Here is a 16,917-nt window from a genome sequence, read left to right as displayed (position 1 = left end):
ATTTATCATGTTTATTAGGTCTAGAAGCCATTGTAAGTGGCAAGGTTTCAAGTCACGAATAATTTTTTCAAACACTTCCTTGAAAAATGTTGGGGAATCTTGGGTAGGGGCTGGGGAAGGCAGACCATATTTCTCTGTCTTGTAATGAATGTGAGCGTAGGAAAGGATAGCTTGGAAAGAACTCTGTAATCTCTAGGATGAGACATAATCTAATTATCTTCACTGACATTATGAATGGTTGTCATTTAACTGACCACTTTCCAGAATGAAGCAGGCCATAATGGCCCAGGACTTCGATCCCATGGATGAACTGGCTTCTTTAAGAACACAGATGGACTATGTAGAAGCCACAGCAATTTTTGACATTTTTCTTTCTAGAGAAAAAGAAAAAAAAAGATGTATATTAAAGTCTATGAATTCATAGCTTGAACTTATTCCAGGACTCTGAGATCAGGATCGTAAAAACGTAACTAGTTCAGTTGGTAACCACATAGTGAAAAAATATTGCGAAACTAGGAATGACATAAGTTTTGGCTCCAGTAATATTTTGTATAAGCATATACTGTATATTTCTATACTTATTGGTATTTCCTTTCTTCTTGAAAGCTGAAAGTACTTTAGGGCAGAATTTATAGACCTGAGGTAGCAGAATAAACTTCTACTAATAAACTGAGCCAGCGTTTTTTTTCACGCTACAACTTTGTTGTTACTACCAGCAGTCACTGGTAGACTAGAAACGATGTGGGGTGAAGGCAGAAGGCAATGTATTATGGTTTGGATTTATACCAGATCACTACTGCATAATGTGATGGTGAGGTGTAAGGAGAATGTCCACACACAGCTTTACCTTCAAAGAAAGAATTATCCTGGCTTTGCTAATAATTCAGCTTAATTTTATTGAGCTTTGGGCTTTTTCATTTACCTTTTTATTCCAATAAAGATATTGTTTTTTTTTCTTTTTAGATAATGGAACTTGGACTCAGTTGTGGCTTGTATCTGAATACCATGAGCAGGGATCTTTATATGACTATTTGAATAGAAACACAGTGACAGTGGATGGTATGGTCCGATTGGCACTTTCAGTAGCTAGTGGTCTGGCCCATCTACATATGGAGATAGTTGGAACACAAGGTATAGTTTGCTCTGTGCATTTTTTTCTTAATGAAAAATATGAATGAAATAGGTGGGACTTAAAAAAAACTGTATTAACTCATCAAACACCATTCAATTAAACATTGTTTAAAGCTATTAAATGAGCCTAAAGATCCATTTTTTCCATGATGAAGTCAACTCTTAGGTCAATTCTTGAGGTTTCTCCACCTTTTATAATGTCCATAGCAAGTTATTAATTCCTAGTTGGTTCCTTCTGTATACTTTTTCCTTTGTAGTCAATTGTTCTATACATAGAGTATATAAATGATTTTAATATAAATCATTTTAACATACTGAAGGATAATGTAACTAGGAGTGTAATTTATGATGCTAAAATAGTGTATTATAAAGCTAAATAATTCTTACTCTCTCTCCACCCCTAACACAGATATATACAAGTTAATGTTCATGGAAAAGCTAGAGTCTGAGTGAAAGTTGTATGAATTGAAAATTCTTTATTGATCCTTTACTGTTAGCCTTTTGCTTTAGTGTCTGCTGAGGACTGAATAGAATTTTTGACTTTATTTTGTATTAAAATATTCATTATTTTCTCATGTGGAAATAAAGATGGTAATTATTTTGTTCAGAAGATATTCTGTAAATAATTCTGAATTCTGCATTCCCATGTGGGAAAATACATTCATTTTTTTTTCTTTGTGCTTCATAGGCAAACCTGCAATTGCTCATCGAGATCTAAAATCAAAGAATATCTTAGTGAAAAAATGTGAAACTTGTGCCATTGCAGACTTAGGACTAGCTGTGAAGCATGATTCAGTACTGAACACTATTGACATCCCTCAAAACCCCAGAGTGGGGACGAAGAGGTAGGACAGATCCCATAGAGGGATCAAGAATTTTTACCTACAATTAGATATAATCTGACTGTTGAACATCAGAGTTAAGAACATCACAAACAAATGAATAGCAGGCCAGTGAGATGCTTTGTGAGTAGGAGATGGGACAGGAGACGGAGAGAAAGAAATTTATTCTAACCCACTATATTTCCTTCTGACTAGATGTGGTTACCATCCTAGAATAGTATAGGAACTGGGTCTGTGATTTCATTAGTATAGGGAGCTCCTGGGGAGGAAATTTCCCTTACTGATTCAGTTTGGCATCTTCTCTGCAGTTTATTATCTTAGTGAGTTGCCTAAGGCACATAGAGGTTAAGTGACCTGCCTAGGGTCACCCAGTTTATGTGTGTCTGAGGTGGGATTTAAATCCATGTCTTCCTGACTTCAAGGTCAATTCTCTAATGCCTATGCCACAATAACTGTCCACTGTATAGTTAAGTCTATTTGTATATATAAGCACTTTAAATTGTATATGTTTTAGTAATATGTCTTTGGACATGATCACTGTTTTCAAGGAGCGCATAATCTCATTGACAGTAAAGGTAGCCAGGGAAGTACAAACAAATCACATGTACACATTTATCTGGCTATTCCATCTTGCTGAATTCATATTTAATATTCTGCACTATCTTTGATGACAATACTTGAAAGATAAGGTCATCCTAGATTATCAGCTAACTCCCTTTCTCCTCCTTTCCACTTCTAAGCTCTGTTCAACCATTGGCATTACTTTTTAAGGTCATCCATTTAATATTTTGGAATTAGAAGGATTCTAATAAAACATTCCCATGAATTGTTAAAGGCCCTTCAAACAAAATACAATAGCTTGACTTCTGATTGAATCTTTTGGGGTGTCTTCAAAACCAAGCAACTTCTCCAGGTGAACTCCCCTGGGCTAGAAGTTCATAATCCCTCAAGGGTGTTGTTGCATATTTTCTTGGCTGCCAAGGTTGTCATCTTCTTGGAGCTTCTGGATGGTGTATGTTGGTGGTATAATAGAGTTTGTGGTGAGTTTGTGTTTGTGGATGAGGATGCTATGTCTGGATAATTTTTCTCTGTCATGTATTTATTGGGTCATTATTTTCATATACTAGAACATTGAGTATACTCTGGTCCACCCAGCTGTAACTTGTAGTACTAATGTTGAGTCAGTAACAACTTGTTTTGGTTTTTACACAACTCTCTTAGATCCAACTTAGGTGTATTCTAATCTTCATCCTTACTCAAACTCCCCATTCCTGTCAGTATCCAATTACTCCATCTGGTGCTGCCAGCCTTTAAATGCAAGAGTGGCTTTGTGCTTGTTTGTTTAGTGCTACGTGTAAATGGAAAACTGTGGCAATGACTCCTTCTGGTTTCTCTACTTTCTGCCCAGCACTGGCACTCACGTACAAACAAGATCAGTAAGAAACCTTCAATCAAAGAGACAGAATAAAAGAATGCTAATTTAAGAAAAAAAGTTTTCCATTCTTATAGTCATCAGAAAACCTAGCAGAATTAAAAGTGTTCATTACATTAACCACTATCTCTAAGATATTGGGAGTTTGCTAAAAACAAGTGTAGTAATTTAAACAAAAAATAATGTTATTTCCATGTCTCCTTCTGATGTCCTTTTTCCCAATTTTTATTTATTTTGTTGCTGTTACTATAGTTATAATTTTTATTAAATAATGCCATTCTGTGCTTAGATTCTATTCTTTCTCCACTCTGCATTGCTTAATATGTTTTTCATATATCCTCATATCCTTTATTTTTGTCATTTTGTATGGTATAATACCATATGCATGTATGTGCATATGCCACAGTTCAACCATTCCCCAGTCATTGGTGGTATGGGTTGCTTCTGGTTTTTTTCAGTATTTAAAGTAAAATAATAATTAATACTTTATTCTAAAGAATCTTAAAAATTTTTTTAATAATTCTTGTAGTGAGATCATTGTGTTGGAAACCCGGTCTCTGCTGCTAGTATTGCCATGATCCAGTTTTTTCTTGGAATTAAATTTGACAATGTGATTGTGATTTATCTGGCTCAGAGCTTGGCCTAAAAGCTTAAAGGTCTATAAAAGATGTAGAAGCCAAGAAACCCCTAGCCCTTATTGCCAACTCCAGTAAAGTCTTCTGGATTTTTTGACCAAAACCCTGAGGAATTACCCTTTCCCTTGAACCAAAAGCTCCTATTCAGATCTCTAGGATTGAGAGAATTTGTAGAATGTGTCCATAACACTAAAGCTACTCTGTTCTACTACTCATAGTTACTTTCCCAGGTCCCTTCTGACCCTCTACCTGATTAGGAGATTCTGATACTTCTTGTTGCTTATCATGGTGCTTAACTAGTAAATACTAGTTTTAATTAATAGGTGCTCCCCTTACCTCTTGTAGATTGTGAGTAATTTATTGCAATGTTTCCATTTTGTTTTCTGAAAAGATTATACTACCTCACACATACACCAGCATTTTACTGAACTTCTAGAAAGCCCATATATACAATCTAAAAAATATATATTCTTTTCAAAGGTATATGGCTCCTGAGGTGCTTGACGATACAATGAATATGAATATTTTTGAATCCTTCAAACGTGCTGACATATATTCCCTTGGTCTGGTGTATTGGGAAATAGCACGGAGATGCTCAGTTGGAGGTAATTATGTTTTACTTCTTAGATCTTATGAAATATTAATTTATAACTGCTTTTAAAATATAAATAAAGAAGCTAGGTGGTGTGCTGGATAGAGCACTGGTTTTGGAATCAGGAACACTTGTCTTCCTGAGTTCGAATCTGCCCTCAGACACTTACTAGCTGTGTGACCCTGGGCAAGTCACTTAACCCTGTTTGCCTTTGTTCCTCAAATATAAAATGAGTTGGAGAAAGAAATGGCAAACCACTCCATCCATTATCTTTGCCAAGAAAACCCCAAATGGAGTCACAGAGAATTGCATATGACTGAAATGACAAAAAATGACAACAAAAAGTTAAGAGAGTTTTATAATTAAAAAAAATTCCCCCTAGCACATTGAACTGATGCTACCCATTCACCAAAATATCCTTTCACAACATATTGCTAATTCAATACAATTCAAGAAACATTAAGCACCTATTTTTTGCAGAATAATGTACTATGTACTTGATGAGATAGGTGTTGATATAAGATATAGCTCCTGCTATTATAGAGATTACAAGCAAGTGAATATAAAATATGCACCAATAACTATAGTATACAAAGTACATGAATATATCTTGAAGGTTTTTGTTTATTTCTATATTTAAGGAAATATTGGTTGGATAACCCTCCCTGGACACTGGCATGCTATCCTCTACGCATCCACTCTCATTCCTTTGCTCACTTGTATAGACATAAAGTCAGTAAGGAAACACATTTTAAAAAGAATAAAAAGTATCATTTTTTAAACATTGTAAACAAAATAAAAACAATCATCAAAATATTGGAAGGAGAATAAATAACTTATAGCAGATGATGGCAAAGTTTATCCAAGTAATGAAGTCTTTGAAAAAGGTAGTAAAGAAGAAAGTAAGAGGAGAGAAAGTAGAAGCACCTATTGTAGATGGCCTTTTTGAGAAGATTAACCACAAAGATCAAAAGAGATTTAAGATGACAGTGAAGATGGAAGGATCAAGTGATTGTTTTTTGAGGATGAGGGAAGATCTTCCATATTTGTCATCATGAGAAAAGCAACCAGTAGACAGGGAGAGATTTGAAAATAAGTGATAGAGTGGAGATGGCAGAAGGGGAAATTTGTTGGAGGAGATGGAATGGCATGAGATCATTTGAGTAGGTAGAAGGATTTGCCTTGGTAAGGAGTAGGGACACTTCTTCATGCATTAGTTAGGTTGAAGGAGGAGTGGTAGAAAGTTTATGAGTGATATGAGATGAGGAAGAGGGTCTTGGCAAATGGTATCTTTTTTTCCTGTAAAATATGCAGTTCTCAGTTGAATGGGTGGAGTAAGGAGGGCTATGTCAGATTTGAGGAGGGATGAAAAGGTTTGGAAGAGCCATTGTGGAGAGTCAGATAGTGAGTTGCTGAGGGATTACGTAGATTATGTAGCAGAAGTAAGAGCCCAGTCAAGGCTGCATAACATCAATTTGTAGAGGACCCAATCAGAATGGTTGTGATTTTCTCTACCTTTGTTCAGCATCATGTGTGTAGGAGCAAAGACATTGGATAGTGGGAGTAATCCAGGGCTGAGGCTTGGCAGGAAACAATCAGTGAAGTTGTAAGGGGGCCTAGGAGCCCAATAGAAGAAGATAGTGTAATAAACTTCAAATGGAAACACGAGAATCAAAAGAAACCTAGAAAGGTAAATTTATTTGAATAATTGGGAGGAGCTGAAGGTGATGTAGTACTTAAATTTTAATAGGGAAAGAAGTAACAAATGTCCTTTTAGAACCTTAATGTTTTCAAAGCTTGTTTGAGGAATTTAAATAAAAAAATAGAGGACCTGAGGGTGGATTGGTTCTATTTTGAGGGTTTTTGGAGGGGAAAGAGAAGTGATGGTAAAAACAAACACAGTGGTATAGAAAGGAGCAAGAAGATGTATGTATCCAGAGTGGGTGGAACTTATTATTTCATAAATAGAATTAATATGGTATGTGTATAGTATCCTTCTATACAAATGTGAAGGAAGAAGTACAGAAGAGTGCTCATTCAATGATCATTCTTATCAGAATAAGGCAAAGGAGAATTGAACATAACACAATCAGGAGTTTTGTGGAGAAAAATATGAAACTTAGTAGGGAAACTAGTGGAGATAGGAAAAAGCAGAAAAAAGAGGTTGTCCATCATTTGGTGAACCGCTGAATAAACTTTGGTTTTTGGATATAGTGGAATATTATTATGCAGTATGTAATGACTTGAAAAAAAAAAGGCAATTTCAGAGAATCCTGGGTACAAAGAACTGATGCAGAGTAAAGTGAGCAGATCTAGGAGAACAATTTATAAAAGGACAACTCTGAAAGACTTAAGAACTCTGATCAATTTAATAACCAACCAGTGATGCAGCATTACTACCCACCTCCTGATAGGGAGGTGATGGTGCAGAAAGAGACATACATTTTTGGATATCCTTAGTAGGTGGAATTTTTTTTGTGTGTGACTATGCTTATTTGTTATAGTTTTTCTTTTCCTTTCCATTTTTAATTGAGGGAGACAGTTGGAGATGGGTTAGCAAATAGTGATGTCAAAAAGAGAGGATGATTGAAACTTTTTTAATGCTCAGGAGGAAACACAGACAAGCAAAACAGTTATTAAAGTAATATTTTGAATTTATTATATACTTTTTAAGAATAGCAGAGAGTAGAGAGTGAAGGCTTATGACTTGATACACAATCTACTTCCAGTGTTCTACTGTGTAACTGGAAATGCTCTTTTCTCGTGTTTAAGTTCAGAATAAAAAAGGTAATTTAAAAAGAATCACTAAAAGAATATATTTAGTTTAATGGGATGGTATAGTTGTTTTCTATAATCTGAACACTAGAAACAATCAGATTGTCCAAAATTTCTTTAGGCAAAAGAGCTATTTTATTGTAGTATATGAATAATTAATTGAAGTATTAGTGTAATTATAACAAATTCTATAATTGAGAGATCATTCATCCTGAAATGCATTGTACTGAAATAAAGATTTAGTTTTAATTGTGTTTAAAAAGTTATCTTTGTTTCTGCTGTGATTCATGATTTATTAAGCCTTCCCTAGTTTGCTACAATGGCATAAAAGTTAAGATACGGTTAGGTAATCTAAAAAATCTATCTGTATATGTCATTCACAAAAGAATCACAATATATTCTTCAAATTTCTCATAGGAATCACTGAAGAGTACCAACTGCCTTTCTACGACATGGTGCCTTCAGATCCCTCAATAGAGGACATGAGGAAAGTTGTTTGTGAACAGAAATATAGACCAAATATACCAAACCAGTGGCAAAGTTGTGAGGTAAGTCTATTATTATCATTATTATTGTCATTGTCATGATCTATTATTACTTTGCTTTACAAATACTAAAATCATAGTTAATCCAGGAGGGATTTTCGATACCTATGAACATGGCCGGAATCACCACTCAGAATCATTTGGTGTCTATCTTATTGTAGTTTCTTTTGACTACTCATATTTGATCTATCTCTTCCCTTTGTATCTAACCTGAATCCCTTCTGCTGCAACTTATTTTCTCTGGTTCTACTTCCAGCAGTGATAGCAAGTATTCTTAGTAACTCCTTTGTGGAAGAGAAAAGAATAATCCGCAAACTGCTTATCATTCCTTTAATAATTCAGAGCTAATTGTTTCTTCCTGGATTTGGAACCACCCAAGTTTGGAATAATGGATTTTGAATGGAAAGGGACCTTAGAGGCCACTGAGTTCAATACCTTTATTTTACAGATGAGGAAAATGAAGCCCAGAGAGAATTAGTGATTTTTCTCAGGATCATATAGCTATTAAGTATCTGAGGGAGATTTCAACTTGGGTCTTCCTGCCTATAAGCCCATCACTATACCATTTACCCATCTACTACAACTGCTACTATGGCTACAATACACCTCCATGATGGCTTGTTGGATAGCAATTATTTTGTGTGGCTGAATACTGGAGTCTTTTTTCTAAGCTCACCTTTTCCACTTCTTTATGTTTCTCTGATCTCTTGATCTTAAACATTTTTACTTGAACTGCTGTATGTGAGCTTCAACCTGACTTCCTCATCAAATGGTTGAAAAGTGGAACTCCATGAGTTTCCAGTCCAGTAGTTGGAATTTTAAATGAGGAGTTCATTTTTCTGTGGATAAAAGCTATGTGTGTAGGTGGAAGTATTTTTTTGCATTTGAGTGCATGATTTAATTTTAATTTAACTCTAATTATAGTCTCATGTTTACTGTTTGTTCATCACAGCTTGATTTCAGTTCATTGGCTTTACTGCTCAGCTTTTTTCATTTTCTGCTGGTAGCCAAAATAATAATAATATAAAATTCTCTTCTTTTCAAGGCACTCCGAGTAATGGGTAGAATAATGAGGGAGTGTTGGTATGCAAATGGGGCAGCTCGCTTGACAGCTCTGCGTATTAAGAAGACCATTTCTCAACTTTGTGTAAAAGAAGACTCCAAAGTATAAGTGATTTTTGGTGTTAAAAAGGAATCTTTTTAAAAATTGTGAATATTTTTTGCTTTGTTGTTTTTCCTTTGCTCTACCTCAAAGATATACAGTACAGTATTTAAGTGCCCAAAGCACAACCATAAAACCCTACTTTAAAGTTGAATGCTGGTAGGGCAACTTTTGGCTGATCTTGTCTTCATGTCTTTTATTTTGAACAGTAGCTTGCCACCTAATTTTTTTTCCTTAAAGAACATTATTAAGAGAACAGTTTAAAAATGAGCTAAGAAGAAATGTGACACATAAAGAATGTTTTATTAATTTTTTTCTACTTGAAACAAATACAGATGAATCAAAACATTTAGAAATAGGTGCTTTATTCTAAGGCAAATTATATGAAGGACCAAATTAATTGAGAATGCTAAGTAGTTTTCCTTCAGTTCTCCGTGTTTTTTCCCCATAAGCAGAATAAATTTGTTTAGTTACAATATTTACAACTTAGTTACAAAACAAGGAAGAATGAAATCTTTCACAGAAGTGGTAATAGGCCTAGATGAACCTTCAGATTTATCCATTTGACATTTTCTTCATAAAACATAAATCACTCCATGTATTTTCTTAGCAGTATTACTCTCTTAGTTTTCAATTTTTCAGAACTCTCTCTCTCTCTCTCTCTTTCTCTCTATCAGACTTTAGTCAGTCATAAATTTGCCATCAGTAGGAGCTTCCAAAATGGAAGTGAAGGACTAGTTTTTTATATTTTTTGTCCAGTTAGAAATGAGAAGAAAGAAGAAGTGGAAGGAGAAAGAGGGAAAATGATGGTTGTTTTGGGGTAAACCATTTAAAAGCTAATTTTATGATTCTACAGGGTAATATGAGAAACATCTTTGTTTAATAGCTGTTGTAAATACATACAAACCTTCTTGTTCAGAACAAATGTCAGTCTTTTATGAGTAGGGAGAAAATAATTCTGATTTTATTAATTTTTGCTTTCTGTCTACCTCCATTGGGGAAGTCAAATACTCGAATGGATCTGTGATGTCATCAATTTGGTAGTTACCTCCAACCACACAGAATGAATATTATCTATGCCACCCTGTTCTCTGCAACTCTTGTTCATGTTCTCACAAAAACTTTCCACAAAGGGCCCACCCAACATGTAGGAGACCTTCCTCGCTTTATCCTGACAATGGGTTGGTACTAGTGGAGCACTCCACCTGTCATCCTCATTTGGCCAGCCCATCTTCTCTTTCTGTCATACAATTCCTTGTATAATGTCCTTTATTCTTTTTTTTTCTTCAGAGGATGTTTGTTGGTTCCCTGACGCAGCCTGCTTAACACGCCATGAATGCTTTCATTGCACTTGATGTGATATTTGTCTTTAGTTCCTCAGAGGCAGTGGTATTCTATGTCTTGCTGTCATATACCAACACTTTCGTGGGAAGCTTGAGTTCAATGAAGGCACTCTAATTTCCTGAAATCAATCCAGTTCATTCTCTTCTTCTCTTCCAACTCGAGGCCCAGCTCATTGTCCATCTATGCTGCCTGTCCTAGTTACACATATGATTGGACAAGCTTCTAGGGTGTCCATCCAAATGCATATTGAAATCTGGTTAATAGACATTCTTTATCCATTTGGTCTTTCTTGTGTGGGTAGATATGCTAAACTCCTTTGGGTGATTACAAATCTCTTTTAGTCCAGAAGGGCAAGTAAGGCTAGATAAAAACTAATTACTTGGGCTTTATTTGGTACAGATTTATAAAGCTTTTTTAATATTACCCTTGAATAATCTAAAAATAACTATCTAATCTACCATTGAAACACCATTTAGAGATTGCTCTCAGTCTCCTAATGCAAGTATGTTACTTCATTCATGTCTAACCTATGTTGATATTATTGGGACTGGGTGAGAGAAAGACAAAAAAAACCTGTCTAATCTTTCATACTCTTTTCATAATGGGCCCAAATAATAAAAGTTGCTTAAGTGCTTTTTTCTAAAACTAGCTTTAGGAGGAAAAATATAAAACATGGTGTAATCTGTACTAAAAACAAAGAAATAAGCACTCCTTGTCTGAGAAACCTAAAGCTATATTTCTAAGAGCATTTAAGAAATATACTAGCTTTTTAAAAATACAGTTGCAGTTATTTTAGTCTTTTGCTTTATTTCAAAGGTGGATTATTATAAGATTATACACTGTGCATATTAGCAATGTAGATATATGACAATTCAACAGATTTGGAAATGTAGCATTATTTGGCTTATGCTAAGAAATATTACTTGTTCTTAAGACAGATACCCTTATATTGGTTAAATATGTTATTTAATTTATTTAAAGTACACTGGCTATATAGACTACTTAAGTTTTAAAAGCACATATAGATATTATGTATCAGTATGTTTAATATTTTACCTGTAGGCATCTTCAAATCTAACATATGTTATTTCTGGAAAAGCATTTGAATGTTTTCTACTTTGTTGTTTCCACCAGAGATTTCTATTTTGGTGTGCTATTCTCACCTATGAAATAGCTCCAAGTTTACGGGAAAAAATTCAGAAAAGAAATAAAAGGGGAGTCATTTAAAGGGAAAATGGTGATGAAAGGCAGAGTTAAAGGTTATAAAGTTCTCTGTACTTCCTGATGTACTTACGTATGACAAGTGCTCTCTGAAGGGAATAGGATAACACTGAAAGCATTTGTCATCTCTGCTATGCATTCCTTCCATGCTACATGCACCTCTAACTTTCTTTTAATAGAGCTCCTGTGTATGAGAGAGATTTGTGCCTCTTTCAATTCCTTTGCAAATTTTAAGCATCAGGGTACCTTACTTATTTCTAATTTTTTTTGCTCTTCCATACAATGAAAAACTGAAGGAAAATGCTATTGAGTGAAGTGCAGTATAAATGTTTATGACATTTATGCTAGAACTTGCTGAAAAACATCATTTCTTGTCAATATTTCAGCAGCAGCCTCTTTTTACTTATGAACTGTAATTGGTTTGTAGTTGCTTCATAGTCGATTTTCCCCCATTTTTCTGTGTTCAAAATATTCTACTTGGCATGGCGTAGTCAGAATTTGTCATTTATACCCTGACTTGAAAGTAAATTGGAGCACAGTGCTTCATTGCTATTTTAGTGATAGCATTTGCTTTGATACTTTTCTGTATAATACTTTAAAATCAACTTATATTTAAAAATTGAATGATTGTGTGAAAATACATTTGTAGTTTTATTTTTTGTCTCTAAAGGAGAATTTAGAACCAGGTTTTACTTGCAGATATCAAAGAATTTGTGAGGTTGAAGGGTCTATGAAAACTCAGATTCTTTTTACAACTTTTACTATCATTATGATTAATGCCATAGTATAGTTTGACTACAATGCTCTATGGCTCAGATCTCTCTTGGGTCCTCTACAAGAGAATTTAGTTAACTAAAGTACCTCAGCAATGGATCTGGTTCCTGAGTTCAAATCCCACTCCTGATCTTGGGGAGTCACTTAATTTTCTTATTTGTAAAAGGAGAAGGCCAGCCTCGATGGACTCTAATGTTTCTTCTATCTCTAAAACTATGATCCTACCCAGAGGAACATGGAAATCTTATTATCTAATATGGGTTTATCTATAACACAATTCTAAAACAACCTCAGTGTCATCTTCTTTAACTTCTCATTCACACTCACCACACATATACAATTAGTTGACAAATCTTGTCACACCCATAACATCTCTCCTTCTCTCTTCTCATATAGCCACCTCCCTAATTCATTGCTTTACCATCTTTCACCTGGACTTCTACTCATTTTCTAATTGTAGTCTTTACTAATAGTTTTCTAAATGGTATTTCCATCTCAGGTTTCTCTCTTCTTTAGTCCATCCTCCACAAGCAGTCCAAGCAACTTTTCTAAAGTCTAAGTCTGACTGTGTCATTATTTACTCAGTAGACTCCTGTGGCTCCATATTACCTCCAGTATCAAATATCACTTCCTTTGTTAGGCATTTAAAGCTCTACAGGAGCTAGCCCCTTATTTCCTTTCAGTCTTCTCACATATCGTTGCCCAATATATTCTCTGTCGTCCAACTGTACTGATCTACTTGCTGTTCTTCATAAAGAAGACTCCATCTTCAGTTTGCATGCCCTGATGTTGCCTGTCCCTTGTATCTGGAAGGTTCTTCCTGACCTTTGGTTCTCAGAATTCCTGTTTTCCTTAAGGGCTCAGTTCATGTGCTGCCTTCTTTAGGAGGCCTTTCCTGTTCTCCCCGATTTTGTGCCTTCACCTCTAGTTGCCTTTCATCTACTCTCTCTACATATCTCACTTACATACATTGTATCTCTCCTGTTAGAATGTAAGCTTCTTGAGGGTAGGTACTGTTTTTGCTTTTTATTTGTATTCCTTAATACAGTACTTGGTATATTTGTTGTTGTTATTCATTCATTTCAGTTGCATCCTCTTCTTTGTGACCCCATTTGGGGCATGGTTTACCATTTTTTCCAGCTCATTTTTTGCAGATAAGGAAATTGAGGCAAACAGGGTTAAATGACTTGCCCAGAGTCATACAACTAGTAAGTGTCTGAGGCCAGATTTAAACTCAGGTCTCCTTGACTTCAGGCCCTGCATTCTGTCTACAATGCCACTTAGCTGCCCACTTGATACATAGTAAGCACTTAATTAATATTTATTTATTTGTTGATTGATCAAAACCTGACCTTATATTAAGATTTCAGGGCACAAAACTGGAGTTGTTAACTAAATTTCGCAAAATTAAGTTCTCTTCAGAAGAAAATGTAGCATCTCTGACGTTGGCAGGAAATAAGAACAAGAAACGAATTGAAGTTGACAACTGGAATCAAATTATATACAGAAATTCATCATCATTATTATATTAAAACACATGTGTGCCAGGTGTCTAAAGTGGCATAAATCTTATTTTTCTTAAGGTAATCCTATGTGCCTGTCCTATTTTGTGATGACCCCCTCAATGTTTTGATCATCATTAATGCTCTAGAAAAGGAGAGTACAATCCAATATACTACAGAAAGCAGCTCCATTGTGGGTTTATTCTGTAGTGCTAGTTTTGAAATTTAGATCTTCAGAATAGAAACAAAGTAAATTGGGAGATAATGTCATCATTTAGTTGTGAGAGTTAGACAGGATGCAGTTGGAGAAGCAACTTTTCTCATAAAGGAGTAGAAAACTCAACTGCTCATTTTACTTTTTTCTTTAATTACTTTCTCCTTTCCTTGACCAATTTTTCGTGCTTGGCTTCTCTTTCCACTTCCATTGATTCGCTATAGCAGGAATAACTGACATTTATGTGGTACTTTAGCCCTGCAAAACATTTTACATGCATCGTCTCATTTACTCACTTGACAGCCTGGTGTGGAGATGAACAAACTCAATCTCAGAAATGTTAAGTGACTTGCCTGTGATACTTAGTAAGTGACAGAGAAGGGATTTGAATTCAGGTCTTCCTCATTCTGATGCCAGTACTCTGTCAAACCATGTCATGTTGTTTCCAAATGAATCTGTTTTTACTCCTGGTCTGAACTATATACTTGGGATAAAAGAGAAAACCAAACCATCCTTCCTCTCTTACTAGAATAGAATTTAAAGTGACTTTAACTGTTATGTTTGGGAAATCATGCTTCTTAGTGGCAAATTTGCCAGTATAAGCCTTTTGTTACTGTTAAGTCATTTAGTCGTGTCTGACTCTTAGTGACCCCATGGACCTTCAGGCACTCCAGGTCTTTCTATCCTCCACTATCTCCAGAAGACTTCCCATGTTCATGTTTATTGTTTCCACAACACTCTCTATCCATCTCGTCCCTGGCCCTTCATTTTTCCTTTTGCCTTCAGTCGTTCACAACACTAGGGTCTTTTCCAATGAGTCCCATCTTCTCATTATGTGGTCAAAGTATTTAAGCTTCAGCTTCAGCATTTGACTTTCCAGTGAATAGCCTGAGTTAATTTCTTTAAGTATTGACTGATTTTATCTTCTTTCTGTCCAAGGAACTCTCAAAAGTCTTCTAAGTTAAATAAGTAATGTACAGCCTTGTACTCCTTTCCCAGTCTTAAACCAATCAGTTGTTCTATATTTGATTCTAACTGTTGCTTCTTGGCCCATATACAGTTTCCTCAAAAGACAAGTAAGATGATCTGGTCCTCCAATCTCTTTGAGGACTTGCCACATTTTGTCATGATCCATGCAGTCAAAGGCTTTAGTGTAGTCGCTGAAGCCAAAGTAGATGTTTTTTTTTTCCTGGAACTCCCTTCCTTTCTTGATAATCCAATGAATGTTGGCAATTTAATCTCTAGTTCCCCTGCCTCTTTGAAATCAACCTGCTCTTCTGGTGATTCTTAGTTCATATATTGCTGAAGCTCAGCTTGCAGAATCAAGTATAACCTTACTGGCTTGTGGAATGAGCACAATTGTTGGGTAATTTGAACATTCCTTGGTGTTGCCCTTTTTTAGGATGGGGACGTAAACTCATCTTTTCCAATCCAGTGGCCACTGTTGGGTTTTCCAAATTTGCTGGTATATTGAGAGCAGCACTTTAACAGAATCATCTTTTAGGGTTTTAAGATCTTTCTTGTATACAAGTCTAAGCACAAGTCTTAGTTCCTTCATTCCACTCCCCTCTCCCACTTTGGCTTGTGGTGCCACTAAAAAAATAAATACAAGTTCTTCATTAAAGAATTCTCCATTCCTAATGTTCTACTCAGCCTACCTCATTCTTTAATTCCTGTATCTTCTGCCTTCTGTTTGATTCTATCTATTGAAAACATCTCTACTCTCATCCATTTTTTATCCTGGACAAGACTTTGACTTCTCACGGATGATTAATTTTTCAATTATACATTACATTTGACATAAAATGTAGATATTTGTTGGTAATTTTATTTTAATATTTAAGTATGTTTGAAGTAATTTTAGATTTTTGTTATCTGAGAAAAGTGTAGCCTTTATTTGTTCTCCAAATCCCATTAAGGGTCAACTCTTGGTATAAGAAAGTGGAAATTATTACCTGAATTGTGATGTGTACAGTGTGTATATCCATATCCACACAAATATATGTAATATACATATTATATATGTGTTCCATATTTCAACTTTTTTAAACTTTAGCCATGACCTCATATTCAGCCATTATGCCATGTTGTTCAGACCTTACAAAAATTTAAAAATCCTCAATATTTGAATCTCATCTTTTGGAAAAAATTTCAAGCAGACTGCTTGTATGTTGAAAGTTAACAAGAAATTTGGGGGAAAATTAGATCTTTTCTACCATATACTTATTAGTATTGAGGAATTATCTACCTAATCTGACTAGTAGGATGTGCTATTTTATATAAAATGTCTCTTTACAGCTCTAACAATATTAGAGTCAAACACTACTTTGAAACATCCATACTAGACAATAAAACTACTAAGAACACAACTGTAGTAAGAAATTAGTGCTGTGTATTTCGAAACTTTAAAAAAAAAGAGTAAAAAGATATTTGAGAATTTGGCCTATATCTGCAAACTGAATGAAGATGGTAAGATGCAATCCTTCAGTTTTTATCACTTTTGTTAACATGGAAGACAGTGTAGCAAACTAGATCCACATTTCATAATACTCATATAGCTCTCATTGTGTGGACATGATTATTTGTTATACCTGGAAAGGGTATTTTGTATTTATTACAAAGTTTATATGACCAATGCAGACATAGTTAGAAACATTGCCCGGATAAATATGTTGGTCTAACCTTATTGGTAGTTATCATACATCTTTAAAGCTTATTTTTTTCATGTAATAATTATCTGTGAGCATG

The 16,917-nt window shown here is 34.9% G+C and overlaps 1 protein-coding gene across 1 annotated transcript in view; it reads left to right on the top strand.

The window, feature by feature from the left end:
* ACVR1C (activin A receptor type 1C) overlaps positions 1-9,160 on the top strand; it is a 51,033-nt gene extending 41,873 nt beyond the window's left edge. Inside the window, exons 4-8 of the mRNA XM_036747764.1 lie at positions 964-1,131; positions 1,820-1,976; positions 4,521-4,645; positions 7,825-7,955; positions 8,998-9,160. Of these exons, the coding sequence (XP_036603659.1) occupies positions 964-1,131; positions 1,820-1,976; positions 4,521-4,645; positions 7,825-7,955; positions 8,998-9,123 (707 nt within the window). The 3' untranslated portion in view covers positions 9,124-9,160. The remainder of the gene's footprint in view (positions 1-963; positions 1,132-1,819; positions 1,977-4,520; positions 4,646-7,824; positions 7,956-8,997) is intronic.
* Positions 9,161-16,917: the final 7,757 nt, after the last annotated feature.

This window comes from Trichosurus vulpecula, chromosome 2 (genome assembly GCF_011100635.1).
Source record: "Trichosurus vulpecula isolate mTriVul1 chromosome 2, mTriVul1.pri, whole genome shotgun sequence".
NCBI classification, from domain to species: domain Eukaryota; kingdom Metazoa; phylum Chordata; class Mammalia; order Diprotodontia; family Phalangeridae; genus Trichosurus; species Trichosurus vulpecula.
The sequence above is the reverse complement of the archived record's forward strand: the minus strand, read 5'-3'. Positions and strand labels throughout refer to the sequence as shown.